The sequence below is a fragment of the Ascidia mentula genome, chromosome 5 (assembly GCF_947561715.1).
Source record: "Ascidia mentula chromosome 5, kaAscMent1.1, whole genome shotgun sequence".
NCBI classification, from domain to species: Eukaryota; Metazoa; Chordata; class Ascidiacea; order Phlebobranchia; family Ascidiidae; genus Ascidia; species Ascidia mentula.
The window spans coordinates 21,067,072-21,081,984 of NC_138570.1; the positions used below are offsets into that span (position 1 = coordinate 21,067,072).

The following is a 14,913-nucleotide window of genomic DNA, read 5'->3' on the forward strand; positions in this document are numbered from 1 at the left end:
CAATAAATTGTTGGCTTCCAACCGAATATTTGTAAAATAGAATATTGCTCGTTCATGCAAAATGTATATCAACTTTATTCAATCTGTCTATTTTGTGTGTACAAAAAAATTAGGTAATTATTGCCAGTCAGCAATCAGCATTAGAAAAGTTAATGTTCTGGTTGCGGTTGCGAGGATAAAATCGCTGTTCGTGTTGGAAAATCACTGAAGCGTGCAAGAGACGAGTTTGTTTTCAGGGTTGCCAGGGTGGCGGTATTCCCGCCCAATTGGGCTGGTTTTCAACATCGAGTTGCGGGTTATTTTTACGAGTTGCGGGTTGCGGTTTATTGGGCGGGTTTGCCAATGACATTTTCAACCCCTATAATCACGCATTCTGGCACTACCAAGAGTCAACCAATGCGTTAATTTCCCGACAAACGAAACAATCGTACGGCGCAGAGAGTAATAATGCGTTCAGTGAAACACGCAGTGGGTGGGTGGGTGCGACAGACACTTGAACCATGCAACTGGAGTCGTTTTTGCAAAGCAGCAATGGTGCGGAGAAAATGTTATTTTTGCAAATTAAAAAAATATAGTAACCAATGAACTAAGGATTGCTTGAGGAAACAATGCAGTCAAGAGGTCTTTCGTAGTGTGTAAATTTTTTTGCCATAATGCTTACAGCTTCCACGTATGATCGCTTTACGCACGCGTATGACGAAACTACGGAATACAGATGTACGCGATTTTATAGTTCTAAATAGACATGTATTGATTGATTGCGTTTTTTAAAGTTGTTGGTTTCAGTTATATTATGACCCAAATTCATCAAATATTGCAACGTTTTTGCTATGTATTAATGCTCCTTGCAATTAAAGAAAACGTAATAGGTAGCGCCATGGTCAGAACCAAGTGTGAAAAAACGTAACCGCGGTAGGTTAAAGCTACCGAGTGCGACAATTCACTAACAGTTGTCAATTTCAAGCTAAGTCAGAGTAAAATTGGGCTGGTTTTGGGCTTGTTTCAGAAATTTCTTGTTTGGGCGGTTTTTGGGCTAGTTTTGACAAGGCGTTGGGCGGTTTTAGAAAATTTTACCTGGCAACACTGTTTGTTTTGTTTACATTTTCTTGGGAATTAGTTTGTTCAAGAACTTGCTGCTACTGTACTTATGTAGTTAACCGTAAACAGGTTTCTGAAATTATGAAGAGAAACAAAGCTGTTTCAATAGATGTTGGAACAGCAGTGAATGCACTTTGCCTCAGTAAGGACAACAGTAAAGTGGTCATCGCTGGATGGTCTCTGTTGAAAATCTATCCGAGCACCTTAATCTTCATGTTGGAAGAAAACAGGTTTGCTCCGATGGAATTAATGTGTGCCACTAAGTTTGATAGTGCTGATTGTGTTTCGTTTCATGTTATAAGTGTAGGTTTTTGCAATTGCTGTTGTATTTTAAGGGAGGCATATTGGTATTTTTCGTTGCTCATGACTGGCCAAAGCCAGTTACCACCCAACAAAATAATACATCATAAGTTTTTGAAATCAATTTAGCTTTTACCTGTGGCTGCATTCTTGACCTAATTTTTCAAGATTACAATTGCTGTTCATCAGCATAATTAGTTTACACATACACAATTGATAAAAATGATTATTTTTTATTTCAGGGTTTGAACATGAGTTGTTCTGACGTGGGTTGGAGTCCCGTGGATGAAAATTTGATCGCAACTGCTGCTACTAATGGAGTGGTTGTAGCTTGGGATTTAAACACTCCTGGTCGTGAGAAGAAGCTCGCTATATTGTCTGAACATCGTCGCACGGTCACAAAAGTTTGTTTGACAACTCGGAAGGAAATCTTTTGCTTTGATCACAGGTGTTATATATATGGGTGGTTTTTAAATAAAAATGTGTTTCTTATATAGATGGGACCTGTCAAGACCATAAGACAAGTTTGTTCAAATTTGCATTTTTATGTGACACAAGCCTTTTTCGCAATCACAAATCTTGATCGATAAAGTTTAGTTTGGTGCTCAATGTAACTTGTAACACGTCTTACAGGAGCACGTACATTTTTCTGTTAGAAATTTTCTGTATTATAAGTGTTATTTTGCTTTTGGCTGCAAACAAGTCAAAGCGAAGTGTAAAGTTTATAAAAATATATATATATATTATGTGTTTATTCAAATGACAAGCTTAGAAGCAACACTGCATCATTTGTTTTTAAAGGATGGAACGATGAAGCTGTTTGATTTGAGGAGAAGGGAAAGTACCTACACGTTTCAAAGCAAAGCTGATGGCGTGAGAAGTGTTCAGTTCAATCCTCATGAATATTTTATTTTTGCTGCTAGCTTCGATAATGGTTATGTACAAGTAAGTTTTAGGGGTGTGGTAATTTATATAAAAATACCTGCAGCCAATTTTCAAGTGAATCTGGATATTTAATGCTGTCATGTTGTGAACATGTTATCATGGAAATATAATAAAATAATAATGCCAGAAACACATGGATGTCATAGAATAAATAAAACAACTCCAACCGACTCAAGGAATCTCACATTAAATTGATTTTTGTTAAAATCACCTCACTGTTATATTCTAACACAGCGTGGTCCAACTACAGGCCCGCGGGCCATTTTTGGCCCGTGATCTAATTTTCGTTTGCCCGAGAATTGTAACCTGACTTGAAACACAACTTTGTGCGACTGTCTTTGCATGGCCACAACCAAATTCCTGTTTACACGACCCCTTTCGTTAAAAGAAGCTGCTCGACCATAAATCGCATTTATTAAAAATTGAGTTGTGCTATTCGTGTAATAGCAATTTCGATCCGTAATTCCGTATGTACAATGGCCCGCGGGATAAACTAACGGTTTGTTATGGCCTGCGACGAAATTTAGTTGGACCACACTGTTCTAACATATAAAACCAATTTAAAATGTAAGTTTTTTTGAAATATTTGGTCTGTCCTTTTGGTAATAAATGCAGTGAAACAGTAAACCAGTGCTTGTGATACTAAAAATGTTCTTAGTTTAAATGCAAACTCAGCATTTTAGTGAGAGCAAATTAGAATATTGCACCAAAAGTTTTCATGTTAATTTTGGTTGTTGTTGTTACTAGATATGGGATTACAGACGACCTACAGGTTACGTTTACCAGTTTATCGCACACAAGGGATGTGTGTATACTCTCGACTGGCACCCGGAACCAGATCACAAAATGACTCTTGCCACTGGAGGACGTGATAATATGGTTAAGGTGGGTGATTGTAATAACACGAATAAGTTTTCAACTCTGTTTTTGCATCTGTGAAAGGTGCTTTTCATGTCATTGCTGGTAATGGATCTAATCATTGTCCGTGTTAAATATTGTTTTCCAATGTTTCCACTTGTCACATTTCAGGTTTGGTCGATTGAAAACAACAGGGAGAAAGAAATAAACAATGTTCCAACCATGTCGTCCGTAGCTTCGGTTAAATGGAGACCCCACCATCCAGAGCAACTTGCTACTATATCTATGATGCTTGAATTCAGCGTAAACATTTGGCATCTGCATAGGAAATATGTCCCATTTGCTCATTTCCAGGTATGAATTATAATTGTTGTTGTATCAAACAACCATTTGTTTTTTGATTAATTTACTTTTTAAACAATAAACTAATCATATTTTAAGGATCACACAGACAGCCCCTCTGGAATAGTTTGGAAAAAGTCAGATCCAAATTTTATTTTGTCATGTTCGAAAGATGGCCGTCTCATGATGCATTCATTACTTGACGCTTCTTGTCCAGCTAAGCAGGCCATGAGTAGTGGACTTGCCATCAGCTCATGTGGTCATATCGCCCTCGCAAGTCAAGCCACAGCATCAACACCAAGGGCACAGAGTCCCACTGGTTCTGCTTCAAAACTACCAACAATATTTGGATGGAAAACTGGATCAAAAGACGTGATTGATTTGGACGGTTTGAATATTTCCAGTCCTTCTTCGCCAGTTTCATTTCAAAGACAAAACAACTTTCTTAATTCCAGATCAAAGTTCAGAATATTTTCAAGCACCAAGTCTGATTTAAAACCAAGTTCTGACTTTGATGATTATCCAACTATGACAGACTCTGTTGTAGAGCAATTAACTCTTAACCAATTTAGGTTTGTTGCGAAAAACTATGTTTTAGATGGAAGTGGGGCAAAAATGACATTCGAAGAGCTTTGCTCGCACAACTCTGATGTTGCTTTGAAAGGTGGATTCTGTAATGTTGCTCGGACGTGGAAATTGCTTGTAGTTTTTTTCAACAAAGAGATTCATTTGAACAAATCACAACCTGAAGTTTCAGAAAAGTTGGAAAAAGCAGAGGCCAAAAACAAAAGACACTCACTCACTGTGAAAAAGGTGAGGTGGTTTTAGTGACACAATATGTGCTACTGAATAATCAATTGTTGCAGATCTTCACCTAATAAATAGTTGCGAAATGCCTGGTGTGCAGACATATAATTATGCCATGTTTTTTATGGGGGTGGAATCGAAGGATTCTTGTGACCATGGTTTGATGTTTAAAAAACAAAATGATTTTCTAAAGTTAAACCAGTATTTGTTCATAACATGGCAAATATTGATTATCACTAATTGTTGGACATGAATTTTACCAAGATTGCTTCTACACACAATAACTGGTTTGTGTTTGCTGTAGGATGAACTGCATGGTTCACATGCATTGAATGGTTCAGCAATCCATGGTGGGGAATCTGATCAACGTTCTGATGATGGAAGACTTGAGGTAGAAGATTATCTCACTGATATCGCTCGAGGACGACAATCAGAACCTGATCTCTACATGACAGATGATGACCCTGGGTAGTTTAGATATATTATTCTCAAATATAAAATCATGCAAAGTTTGTTGCAACACAATCGTGCATAAACTGATAAAAGAATATATTGTCATGTTCTCCTGTTGCTGCATCCACAACAAAATTTATGGTGTTACAATTAAACACCAAGATGTCTAAAATTGATGTAGTGGAAATTATAGTCTGTAATCTAGTTTAATGATTTAGGTTTGGTTATAGTGGAATAACATCAGAAGCTGAGTTTTTGTCTGAGCACGAATATCTCGTTCCAACTTAAGCGTTCCAACAGAGAGAGGTGTGATCAATATATATAGATAGATAGGCCACAGTGTTAGTTGCTAAACATAGGGTTGCTGTGAACACAGTTTTAAGGTTGCACCACACCCTAAGTAATGAAAGAAACAATCTCCTGTCTTTTTCAGGACATCGAACTGGACGCGATATCAAAGTTTGGTCGAATAGATGCACCTTCTGGAATGAATATTGAAAATGAATCTGAAAAACGAATCCTGACTGCTCACGGTGGGAGGTGGCATGAGAAGGTCGTTACCAAGGAGATGGATTCTTCTTCCTCCACATCTCCTGCTGATGAGGAGCTTGACATCTCCGATGGAGTCATCAGTGTGTGTCCCACTCTCTGGCCGGCTCCACTCGATTCAATTAAAGAAGAGATTGCCTGTCAGCAATTAGAGTGAGTTTGTGCAGTTCAAAATATTCCAGCAAAACATCGTATTTTTGAAATTGACAATCGTATTTTAAAATTTTGAAAAAGAAATACAACGATTCATCAACAGCATATTTTTAAAACAACAGAACTAACACTCACCAGACGATGAGATAAAATAATCTGCCAACTGCTTGTACATAGGTAAAAAGTCTTTACAAGAATGTTTATTCACTCAAAAATAGTTCTTGTGTTGAATTTATTTTTTTATTTTCTCAAAACATTCACAGGTCTCAACATGCTACATGTGTTGTATTCAATAGCCCTGTTTACATGGACGTCTAAAGCGGGTTCGCGGCACGCTTCTTACCCGCTTCCCGCCATTATCAGAAAAAGCGTTACGCATCACAGCCCAAGCTAGTTCGGAAGCGGTTTCGGCGAACTAGCTTAATAGGGGTGGGTTCGGAAGCTAGTTCGCCCAACTAGCTTCTTTTCGCGAACCAGCTGTTCGAAAAATTTGGCGGCAAAATCAACTTAGGTTAGGTTTGCTTGTTGATGTTTTTCGAAGATATTCGTTTTGAGGTTTTAATTTGTGTGCTTGGTATTAATATTTATTTCATAAAAAATGACAAAAATATTGCGAAAAAGTCCAGTAATTTGGACCAACGAAGCAATACAAGAGTTGTTAAAAAGTGTTGAAGAAAGAAAAGTCCTGACTCCCACACTTCTTCACACAAACACCCAAAGCATTCTTTACTCAATCTGAAATGGGTCAACCACTGGGAATCATTAAAACCGGGAACTATAACATTCCACCATTGTCCTGACCTAAAACAAACGAAAATAACATTTAACTTAACCAAGATACAAAACTATGAATGCAAAGCGAAGCACTGTATTCCAGTAAGCATAAAGTTTGGCCCATAAATACCACCAATATCTCACCTCTGCAATCGCCACGGCCGTTCAAGTCTTCGATTGTGAGAAAGCAACGCATTGACATGTAACAACAGCAAAGCCTTTCTTCGTTTGCACCGATTTTGGTAATTATGAAGTAAAAGTAGAGCCCTAACTTCCAATAAACTATCCGTTGCCGCCATATCCATTTTGCGAGAACCGAATTTCGCGCGATCATGTAAATTGAGCCCCGTAGCTCGCTCGTTATGGTCTGTTAGTTCTTCACGGCTCGATGCCGCAAGCTCGTTCGCAAACCATTTCATGTAAACAGGGCTAATGTATTTTCAGATTTTTTGCTGGAATGAATGATGTGCAAAGTCCAGTGTGTATGCTGCTTGCAATGTCATCCTATCCATCCACATATAACCTTCCTATTGATGTTGAGACAGTTGATCATTGGCAAAACTCCTACCTTGATTTGTTGGCAAAGAACAGGTTATGGATACAACATGCTCAGGTGGAATAACTACTGTATGTTTTGTTTCAATTTGCAGTTAATTCTTTTCTTGTTAATTTTTTAGTTTTTATTTTATGTTATGCCATTACCAATACAATTACTTTTAGTTTGAAACTTGCACCAGGACATCAACAGATTAAACTCTTTTTCGCATTTGTTGATGAAAGTAATTTTCGTTCAGGTTGTAAAACTGAGCCGAGTTCCTGCAATCCAATCTCTCTCATCCTCTTCAACTTTCACCCTGGACTGCCAAGTCTGACAACGACGAATGCCCCAGAGTAACCCCTGGTCATGTGACCGACGCATTGATGCGGAACACAAAAACAAACCAGTCACGTGTTTCTACTGTCAGCTTCAAGTGCGCGGACTCTACACATATTGTCAAGGCTGTAGTTTCGGGGGACATTCCAACTGTGTGGCAACTTGGATAAAACAATGTCAGAAAAACGATATTCCTATAACATGCAAATATCACTGTCTGTAAAATCAATGAAAATGAATGCAAGCTGATGTCTTGACTCGACCGCAGGCAAATACATGTTTGTTTATGGTTGTACGAATTACTAACGCAGGAACTAGACAGGATCGCTCTACTGTGAAAACCCGTACTTAGCAACCTCATCTGCAATAGCCAACCTTCACATATGATATCGCGATATATTTCTGCGTGGTATGGTTAGTGATGTATATGTGTAGATCGTTAGTAAAGTTGTGTGCTGACTCATCAGTGTATCTTGACCATTATAAACTACCTTCAAATCTCTGAAATCGCGTAGCTTAGTTGGTAGAGCGTTGGGTCTGGTTAACCCATTGCCTTTAGTTTGAAACATACCAGCAGGTGGGGTTATTTTGCATATCTCGCTCCGACTTAAAAAGTGATCGATATTGTCGGCGTACGCCCCCGCTGCGGGACCGTGGGGTACGACTGCGTCTCGGGCCTCGCACCCAAAGGATCCGACTGAGTCTCGATGGCAACTCGGCCTCGTAGGCAACTTGCCTTCGCTATCTCAAGGTTACTGTTGGAGTTAAAGAACTCCTTTAAGCTTCAAACCAGTCCAAAGTTGTTCATAAATCCGTTTATTGTTTATAATCCAGTAATATAATACAACACAGCACAGAAGTTTCTTCAAAACATGGAGAGTACTAAAGCAGAACCAACAGCCTTGACGCTTACACAGCAACAGTTAAAACACACTGATTTGGCAGGCGCTAGTCGCTCTGCTTATGTAGTCTGCGGTTGGCCACACGTATTGATACCCTATTTGGAGTTGTTGCGCAACTTTCATGCAACTTGAAGTTGGCCGATTTGGTCGATTACGTCAGTTATTTATATAGCTTGATTATCTAAGTGCCCTAAATAGGTTGTTTATGTTTAGGTTAACTTTGTTTTCCGAATAACTAAAAGTAGTTATGTTTATTTAAGCTTTATTTATCATTTGCGAAAGAAGTACTTGTGTTTAAATTTTGGCAAAGAAATGCCTATAATTATTTTAACTTGATTTACGCAGTTAGTTTTGTTGCCTAAGTTACCTATATGGCTTTATTTCCCAAATTACATGGTTTATAACACAACTATAATGTGGCTGCTTCTACCGGCTACAATTTTTTCACCTGCCACCAGCTCGGCAAGTTTTTCCCATTAAATTGTCCGATCAGGAATTGACCTAAACCGGAAATTGGTTCTTCTTTTTTTCCCATGTCGTTTTATTGGACGTCACAACTCGGACATGCGTTAAACGCGTGATTACATTGACTTTAGTTATAACTCTCGGTCATAAGATAGTTATACGCTTTGGGCCTTTTTTAGTATATACATGTATTGTGCGGCGACAACACTCTAACCGCCTCACGAACGGTCGATTTCCTTGGTTCACGCGTGGCATGGTTAAACCAGCGCTTTGGACATGTTTGTTGGAAATATCATTCTTTCCGAACTAAAATAATTATGAAGGCATTGCACAGAGGTATTTTGAAAACAAGAAAACATCTTACATAAACGAAACGTTTCGTTCACCACGTGCTGATAGACAATGGCCGGTACACATGTCCTATAGTTTCGAAATTCACGGTCTTCAAACAAATCCCGCAAAAAAACATGACGCTCTTTGTACGTAATAAGGTTTGTGCTATAATGAACCTAATATTGGAGTTGTACTATTGCTTAGTCTCGTGAAAACGCAAGATTAAGTAGCTACGCAAGAGTTGGGGAAATCCCCATCGTCCGTTCGTGACGTGTTAGAGTATCTACCGGGAAAAGTAGCCTAGGCCCAGACTCCTTTATTGCCCTAGCTGCGATTCCAGTGAACTAAATTACAAAGGATACGTTAAATTACTCTTTCCAAGCCTGAAGCACGTTTTCCCAATTGTTAATTCGTTGCTTGTCATAAGCTGTCTTGATTTTGTGATATCTTTTCAATTTGTGTGTATTCGAAAATGATATTTAATTTTGTTTCAAAAAAACAATTTTGACGAAATGACAGAAGTTGGAAAACTTATCAAATTCGCGCATCTATTGGTTGGTCGTTACGTGCTAAACTTACAAACAGATATTAACTAAAATAATAAATCTTTAAATCAAATGTGTAAATCTCTGTTTTTGAAACTGCACGTATTTTAATTGCCAAAAAAAATCGGCCCGGTGTTCCATCCTAATTTTATTTCTATGCGTTTAAAAACCCCTACCGGCATCGTTAAAGTTTCGGTCTTGGTGACCGCTGCGGAAGAAAAAAAAATGGCGGAAGTTTTGTTTTTGTTAAACTTATTTATTTTTGAGGAATCACGAAAACACAAATAATTATTAGGAATATGAGGTAGTTTTTGTGTTGAGCTTCTGCTTCAATCCGAACCACTGGAGTCAGGATCGGAGTTCAGGTTACTGATCACCTTCATCCAAACCCCAAACTTTCGGCTGAAAAGTCACAAAAGTTTTGATTTTATTAAAATTTACAAATAAATCTTTTAAATTAAATCCTCACAGGATCTTCCATATTCTCAAGTGCGTCCTTCACCATCTTAATCGAATCCGGATCCATTTTGCAGTCACTCAGATCCAACCACCTCCCAACCTTCGGTAAAATCCCACAAATTTTTTCGACATCTTCTCTTCGATGAAAGTCGTTTCCACTCAGGCCGAGATATTCCAACTATTTAAAAATATAAACATTGTTTGTAGGAAATGTTTTGATGCTCTTTAAAACGGAATAAACAAATATTAAAAGTGGAAAAGAGTAAAAAATACACAAACAAAATTATTCCCAAAACCACAATAAAAATATTTTATGTCATTTTTCTTAAAATCGAAAACTTTGGTAAAAAATGCTTTTATTCAAATGAAAACTTATTCACAAAATGAACAAAAACCGAACAAACCTCGTATTTCATTCTTTTTATTGCTTCACAAATAATCGTTAAATCTTCGGAGTTCAGGCCGCAATTCATCATCACCAGCCACAAATCGTTTCTTGTAACTTTTGGTAAAAATTCCGACAAAACCTCAAGTATTGAGTGAAGTCGGGTTCCGGTAAAATTCAACTCCGGAGCACAAAACCTAGCGATTTTTTCTAGATGGCATTTTTGGATTTCCTTCAAATCCAGAAATAAATCTGAAACAAAACAGGAGCAAGTTTATTAAAAAGCAGATGTCTGGTTTCCAGTTTTAATAAAATCACTTAAAATAAAACTTACTTTATTCTTGCACAGAATTCCCCACGTTTAAGTCGGATTTAACCAACACAAGAACCAACAAATCAATCCAATATAAAACGTTTAAATTATCACAAAATATTAGGACAGAAATAAACACGACCTTCCTTTACAAGATTTTTTAACAACTGATAAAAAACTGCACTGAGTGTTCGGTTCAAACAATGACTGTGTGACGTAACAAACCCACCCATTGTTACATAAATAAATGTAATGTTTACAAACACGCATTAAACTGTTGGCATTTATATCATTTACTCACTCAGTAGATTGTATTGAATGGGTTCAGATTGGAGATATCTTGAAAGCGCATCCAATAATTTCGCACGTTTGTCTGGAAAACAAGAAAGACCAACATTTGCAATGGAAATTGTAAAATTGCATTCGGTTGGACGAATTATTTGCACTCGTATATATTTTTACAAACACAGCCATTATTTGTAGAAGATTTGCGTTACCATGTGCTATGTTAAAAAACGCTGTGCACCTAACCGCAGTGCTGTGAAATTGTTGAGTTTAAATATGTTTATTAAAATAGCATACGCGACTGCGTATTTTTGTAATGTTATGAAGGCAAGGCAATGACCAATACATGAGAATAACAAAAAACAGATTTCATTGGTTTACTCCAACTTGTAGTCTGCTAGACTCACATTGAAGTTAGGCTGACATTTAATTTTGGTCCAGTTTTGCAAGTTTTTGAAACATTTTCAGTTACTTGACCTTAACAGCTTAACTGGCAACATCAAATGCAACAAAACTTTTACGTTGAATGCTGGGGAATGGCATCTGGCTAGCGGAACTAGTAGCACATCCAGGCTCCAAGTTGGTTTCGGTATTGTCACTTCTTGAAGCTGTCAGCAAAAAAGAAATTATGACACAAAACGCAGTAACATTTCATGCAATGGCATGATCGCCCCACTGCGCAGGTCCTTGGCGATCACAGCTAACGTATCGCGAATATTGTGTTTTCAGGCTTGGCAGCCCAGGCATTGCAGCCTAGCTGGATCAGCCACTTTTTCCTGACAAGTCGGAGCAAGATTTGAAAAATCAGGTGAGGTTTGAACTCATGACCATGGGCCAACCAACGCTCTACCAACTGAGCTACAGGAGATCTATATACCACTAATATTTCATGCAATGGCATGATTGGCAGTATCGCCAAGCAAGGAACTGTGCAGTTGGGCGATCATGACATTGCATGAAATACTACTGCGTTATCTGATACGGTTGTAGAGATCCCCTACGTGTATGTGAATGTTGCCTGGCAAGTTGTGCGCTTGCGCACCAGTGTACCTTCGCCACAATATACCCCGTGAAACCACTGAGCTCATATAGCTCAGTTGGTAGAACGTTGGGCCTGGTCAGCCCAGGGTCGTGAGTTCAAACCTCACCGGGAGCTTGATTTTTCAAATTTTGCTCCGACTTGTCAGGAAAAAGTGGCTGATCCAGCCAGGCAGCAATGCGTGGGGTGCCAAGCCTGCAAACCTTATGACACAAAATATACAGATTAAGGAATGTACTTACAACTTTCCTTTCCAAGCAAGAGGCCACAAACAAATCGTCGCGTCATGTTCCAGTGTTCTTCTTGAACCAATGTATCAAGGAATTTGTCGAAGTCTTCATCTGGCATGAACAAGGAAATGTACGAAGCAGCAGAAAATTCCTGAATCATTTGGTGAACAAAGAAAAAACAAGAAGCTGCAACATCGAAAACTTTTCTTTCTGAAAACCACGAAAATTTTGGTAGTTTTATTATAACATCTTGTACTTTAAGATACTCCAGGCCCACATTTGAGAGTTCTTGGTGGGTAAATACAACAGTTTTACGAGTCATTCCATTATATGCCATTTTGCCAAGTGCTTCTCTCAAAAAGTGTATTCTACCCTTAGCATGCTCGGATGCATCGAGTTGTTGCAAAACAACATCAAATAAGCTTGTAATTGTGCCAAAACAGTTTTTGTCACCAAACAAACCAGCATACACAGCAAACTGCAAAAGTAATGGATTGTGACAAAAGTCTAGCATTTCTGGAGTTTCTTTAAGTTTTTCCCACAGTTCGTTTGCCTTTTCTCCAGCAAAGAAATCAAATAGCTTCTTCGTGTTTTCTGTAGTAAGGTCACGGATATGTATAGTGGGTTTTGGACGAAGTCCCACAGGAATGGAAAGCAGTGAATGAGGACGTGATGTAAAGATCAATGATGATTTTTTGAAAAGGGTTTTGCTGCAGAGATTAGCAACAAGCTGTTGAACTGTGAACCGAGTTTTATAATCTGTATTAATTCGCTTCATATTTTCTAATGACCATGTTGCCTGGTCCAGACCATCAAATACCAAAACACATTTTTCTTGGTTTTGTTTCATCCATTTAAATGCAGCATCAAGGTCAGTTTGCTTAACATCTGGAAACTGCCTATCAAGTAGGAGTTCTTGAAGTGTGAGTTTTTCATCTCCATAATCTAAATTCATGAAACTTAGGTGTAACACCAAATACCCATCTTTGTTTTTTCTCAAAAGTTTCTTGGACAAAGTGGATTTCCCTGCACCAGCTGCGCCAATAATGGCAAGAAACTGATCACCACTTTCGATTGTGGAAAGCAGCTCATCAAAAGTTATACGCTCTCCTTTAACTTTATTTTTGTTGTACCTTATTGTTGATGGCACAAACTCGTCACCTTTCTTGGTATCAATACCTTGGTAGAAATCACGTTTCTCCAGCTGTGGACAAACATCTGGGATTCCTTCTTCATTTAAACCAGAAAGAGGTGTGACAGTCTTAATTTTATCCTGTTGATGTTTGATGATTTGAATGGCTTCTTGCTGCTTTTTATCTGCAAACAGAAATATAACTGGTGACAAGTAATTATGGCTCACTAGACATTATCATATGGAAGCATTCGGGCATTATTGTCAGACATTATCTAGGTAAATATTTCAAATGCAGTAAAGAGGATGAAACAGCTTACTTTCATCTGCTTGGTCACCTTCGTTTGATGGACCTGCAAAAATTCACACTTATCTGACTTTAAGGGTATAATATTGGCCTTGTAGAAAATGAAACGGTATGTTGGTGCAAAGGTAAAAAGTTTTATTGCAAAAATTAAATGTGAACATAAACAGAATGTACCATTTAATGTTGCATTAGTTTACAGTGCATTGGTCAGCTGACAAATATACCTGGAGTATTGTAGTTGTTTATTATTATTGGTTGATTGATATTGCCCTGAACTGCAGCAATGCTACCAGCTATGGTTGCTCCTGGTGCTGATATGTGCTGTGAGGAGTCTGATTCAAAGTTAATACCTTGTTAGTGCCTGAAATAGCATTTGTACATTACTTGCCTAAAAATAAAAATTTCATTTTAGTTAGGCTACTTTAATTAAAAAGTTACTATACATGATACATTCCCAATAAAGCTAAGGTTTAGTATGAGGCATAATTGATTTTAGTAACTTTCCATTAAATTTTTTGTAATAAAGGAGAGAATAACACGTTAGACCTGCTTTCTGTGGGACAACTTTCGAACCAGATTCTGAAATTGTTGTAGTCATTCTTCTTCTCTTACTTTATGTGCCCGTCGTGATGTTTGTTGGTAGTATCTTTCTTTCGAAAACAAATGCAGCAACTTGTCACAATTTTTTAAACCTTTTCGCTGTAAACAAACATCAATGCAACTCACAGAAACAATTCATATTAAGATTTCTCTAATTCAAGCTTAAACTACAAAACAAAACTTCAGTACAGATTAATCTAGCAACTCTTTAAAACCAAAGAAAGTCTGCATGAACTTATTTATGTAAATAAAACACAAGGATATTTCGTTGTTACTCCAGCGCAATCCTTTCACCCTGTATGTGACATTGTGACCTCTGTAACCCAGTTATCGTTGCGCAGGCGACTGTGGACGCTACCGCTTTGTGGCACTATTGAGCAAACATTTAAAAAATTCGGGTGTTGAGATCTGTTTAAAACAGTTGAATAATTAAATTGATCTTTAATCAGGGTTTTAAAACAGGCTTGTGCGCTTTCACCAAAAACAGATTTACTAAAATTAAGTGAATAAAAGAAATGGGCTGAGATGTCTAAAAAATAGAAATCATAAAAAAATTTTGTAATAAGGGTCTGGCTCTTTTTTTCAGAATTTAAAATTTGTGTCAAATTGCCCCCTGATTTCTGGCAATTTGGCAGAAAACGAATTGGAATAGGATCCTTATATCCTAAATTAATTTCTGTAAAGGACCTGACCACTGCCTTAACCTACTTTACGATTTGTTTAATCAAGACTCGTAATGGAGAAGCTGAACGCGCTCGAACGTTT

The 14,913-nt window shown here is 37.8% G+C and overlaps 1 protein-coding gene and 1 pseudogene across 2 annotated transcripts; one reads left to right on the top strand and one right to left on the bottom strand.

The window, feature by feature from the left end:
• The first annotated feature begins 629 nt into the window (after positions 1 to 629).
• Positions 630 to 7,412, top strand: LOC145904022 (GATOR2 complex protein WDR24-like; annotated as a pseudogene). The gene is made up of 11 exons (XR_014402708.1): positions 630 to 1,328; positions 1,641 to 1,846; positions 2,200 to 2,343; positions 3,091 to 3,228; positions 3,373 to 3,555; positions 3,643 to 4,356; positions 4,655 to 4,818; positions 5,022 to 5,109; positions 5,237 to 5,505; positions 6,724 to 6,892; positions 7,074 to 7,412. The product of XR_014402708.1 is annotated as a GATOR2 complex protein WDR24-like (transcript).
• Positions 7,413 to 9,725: 2,313 nt separating this feature from the next.
• On the bottom strand, positions 9,726 to 14,199 carry LOC145903203 (protein NLRC3-like). Its single transcript, XM_082991269.1, has 9 exons — positions 14,095 to 14,199; positions 13,773 to 13,880; positions 13,562 to 13,594; positions 12,122 to 13,426; positions 11,362 to 11,448; positions 10,857 to 10,928; positions 10,262 to 10,494; positions 9,868 to 10,035; positions 9,726 to 9,800 (listed from the first exon to the last, which is right to left on the bottom strand). Exons 1-9 carry the CDS (start codon positions 14,144 to 14,146, stop codon positions 9,765 to 9,767), a joined length of 2,094 nt encoding a protein of 697 aa, XP_082847395.1. The 5' UTR covers positions 14,147 to 14,199; the 3' UTR covers positions 9,726 to 9,764.
• Between the last annotated feature and the right edge of the window lie 714 nt (positions 14,200 to 14,913).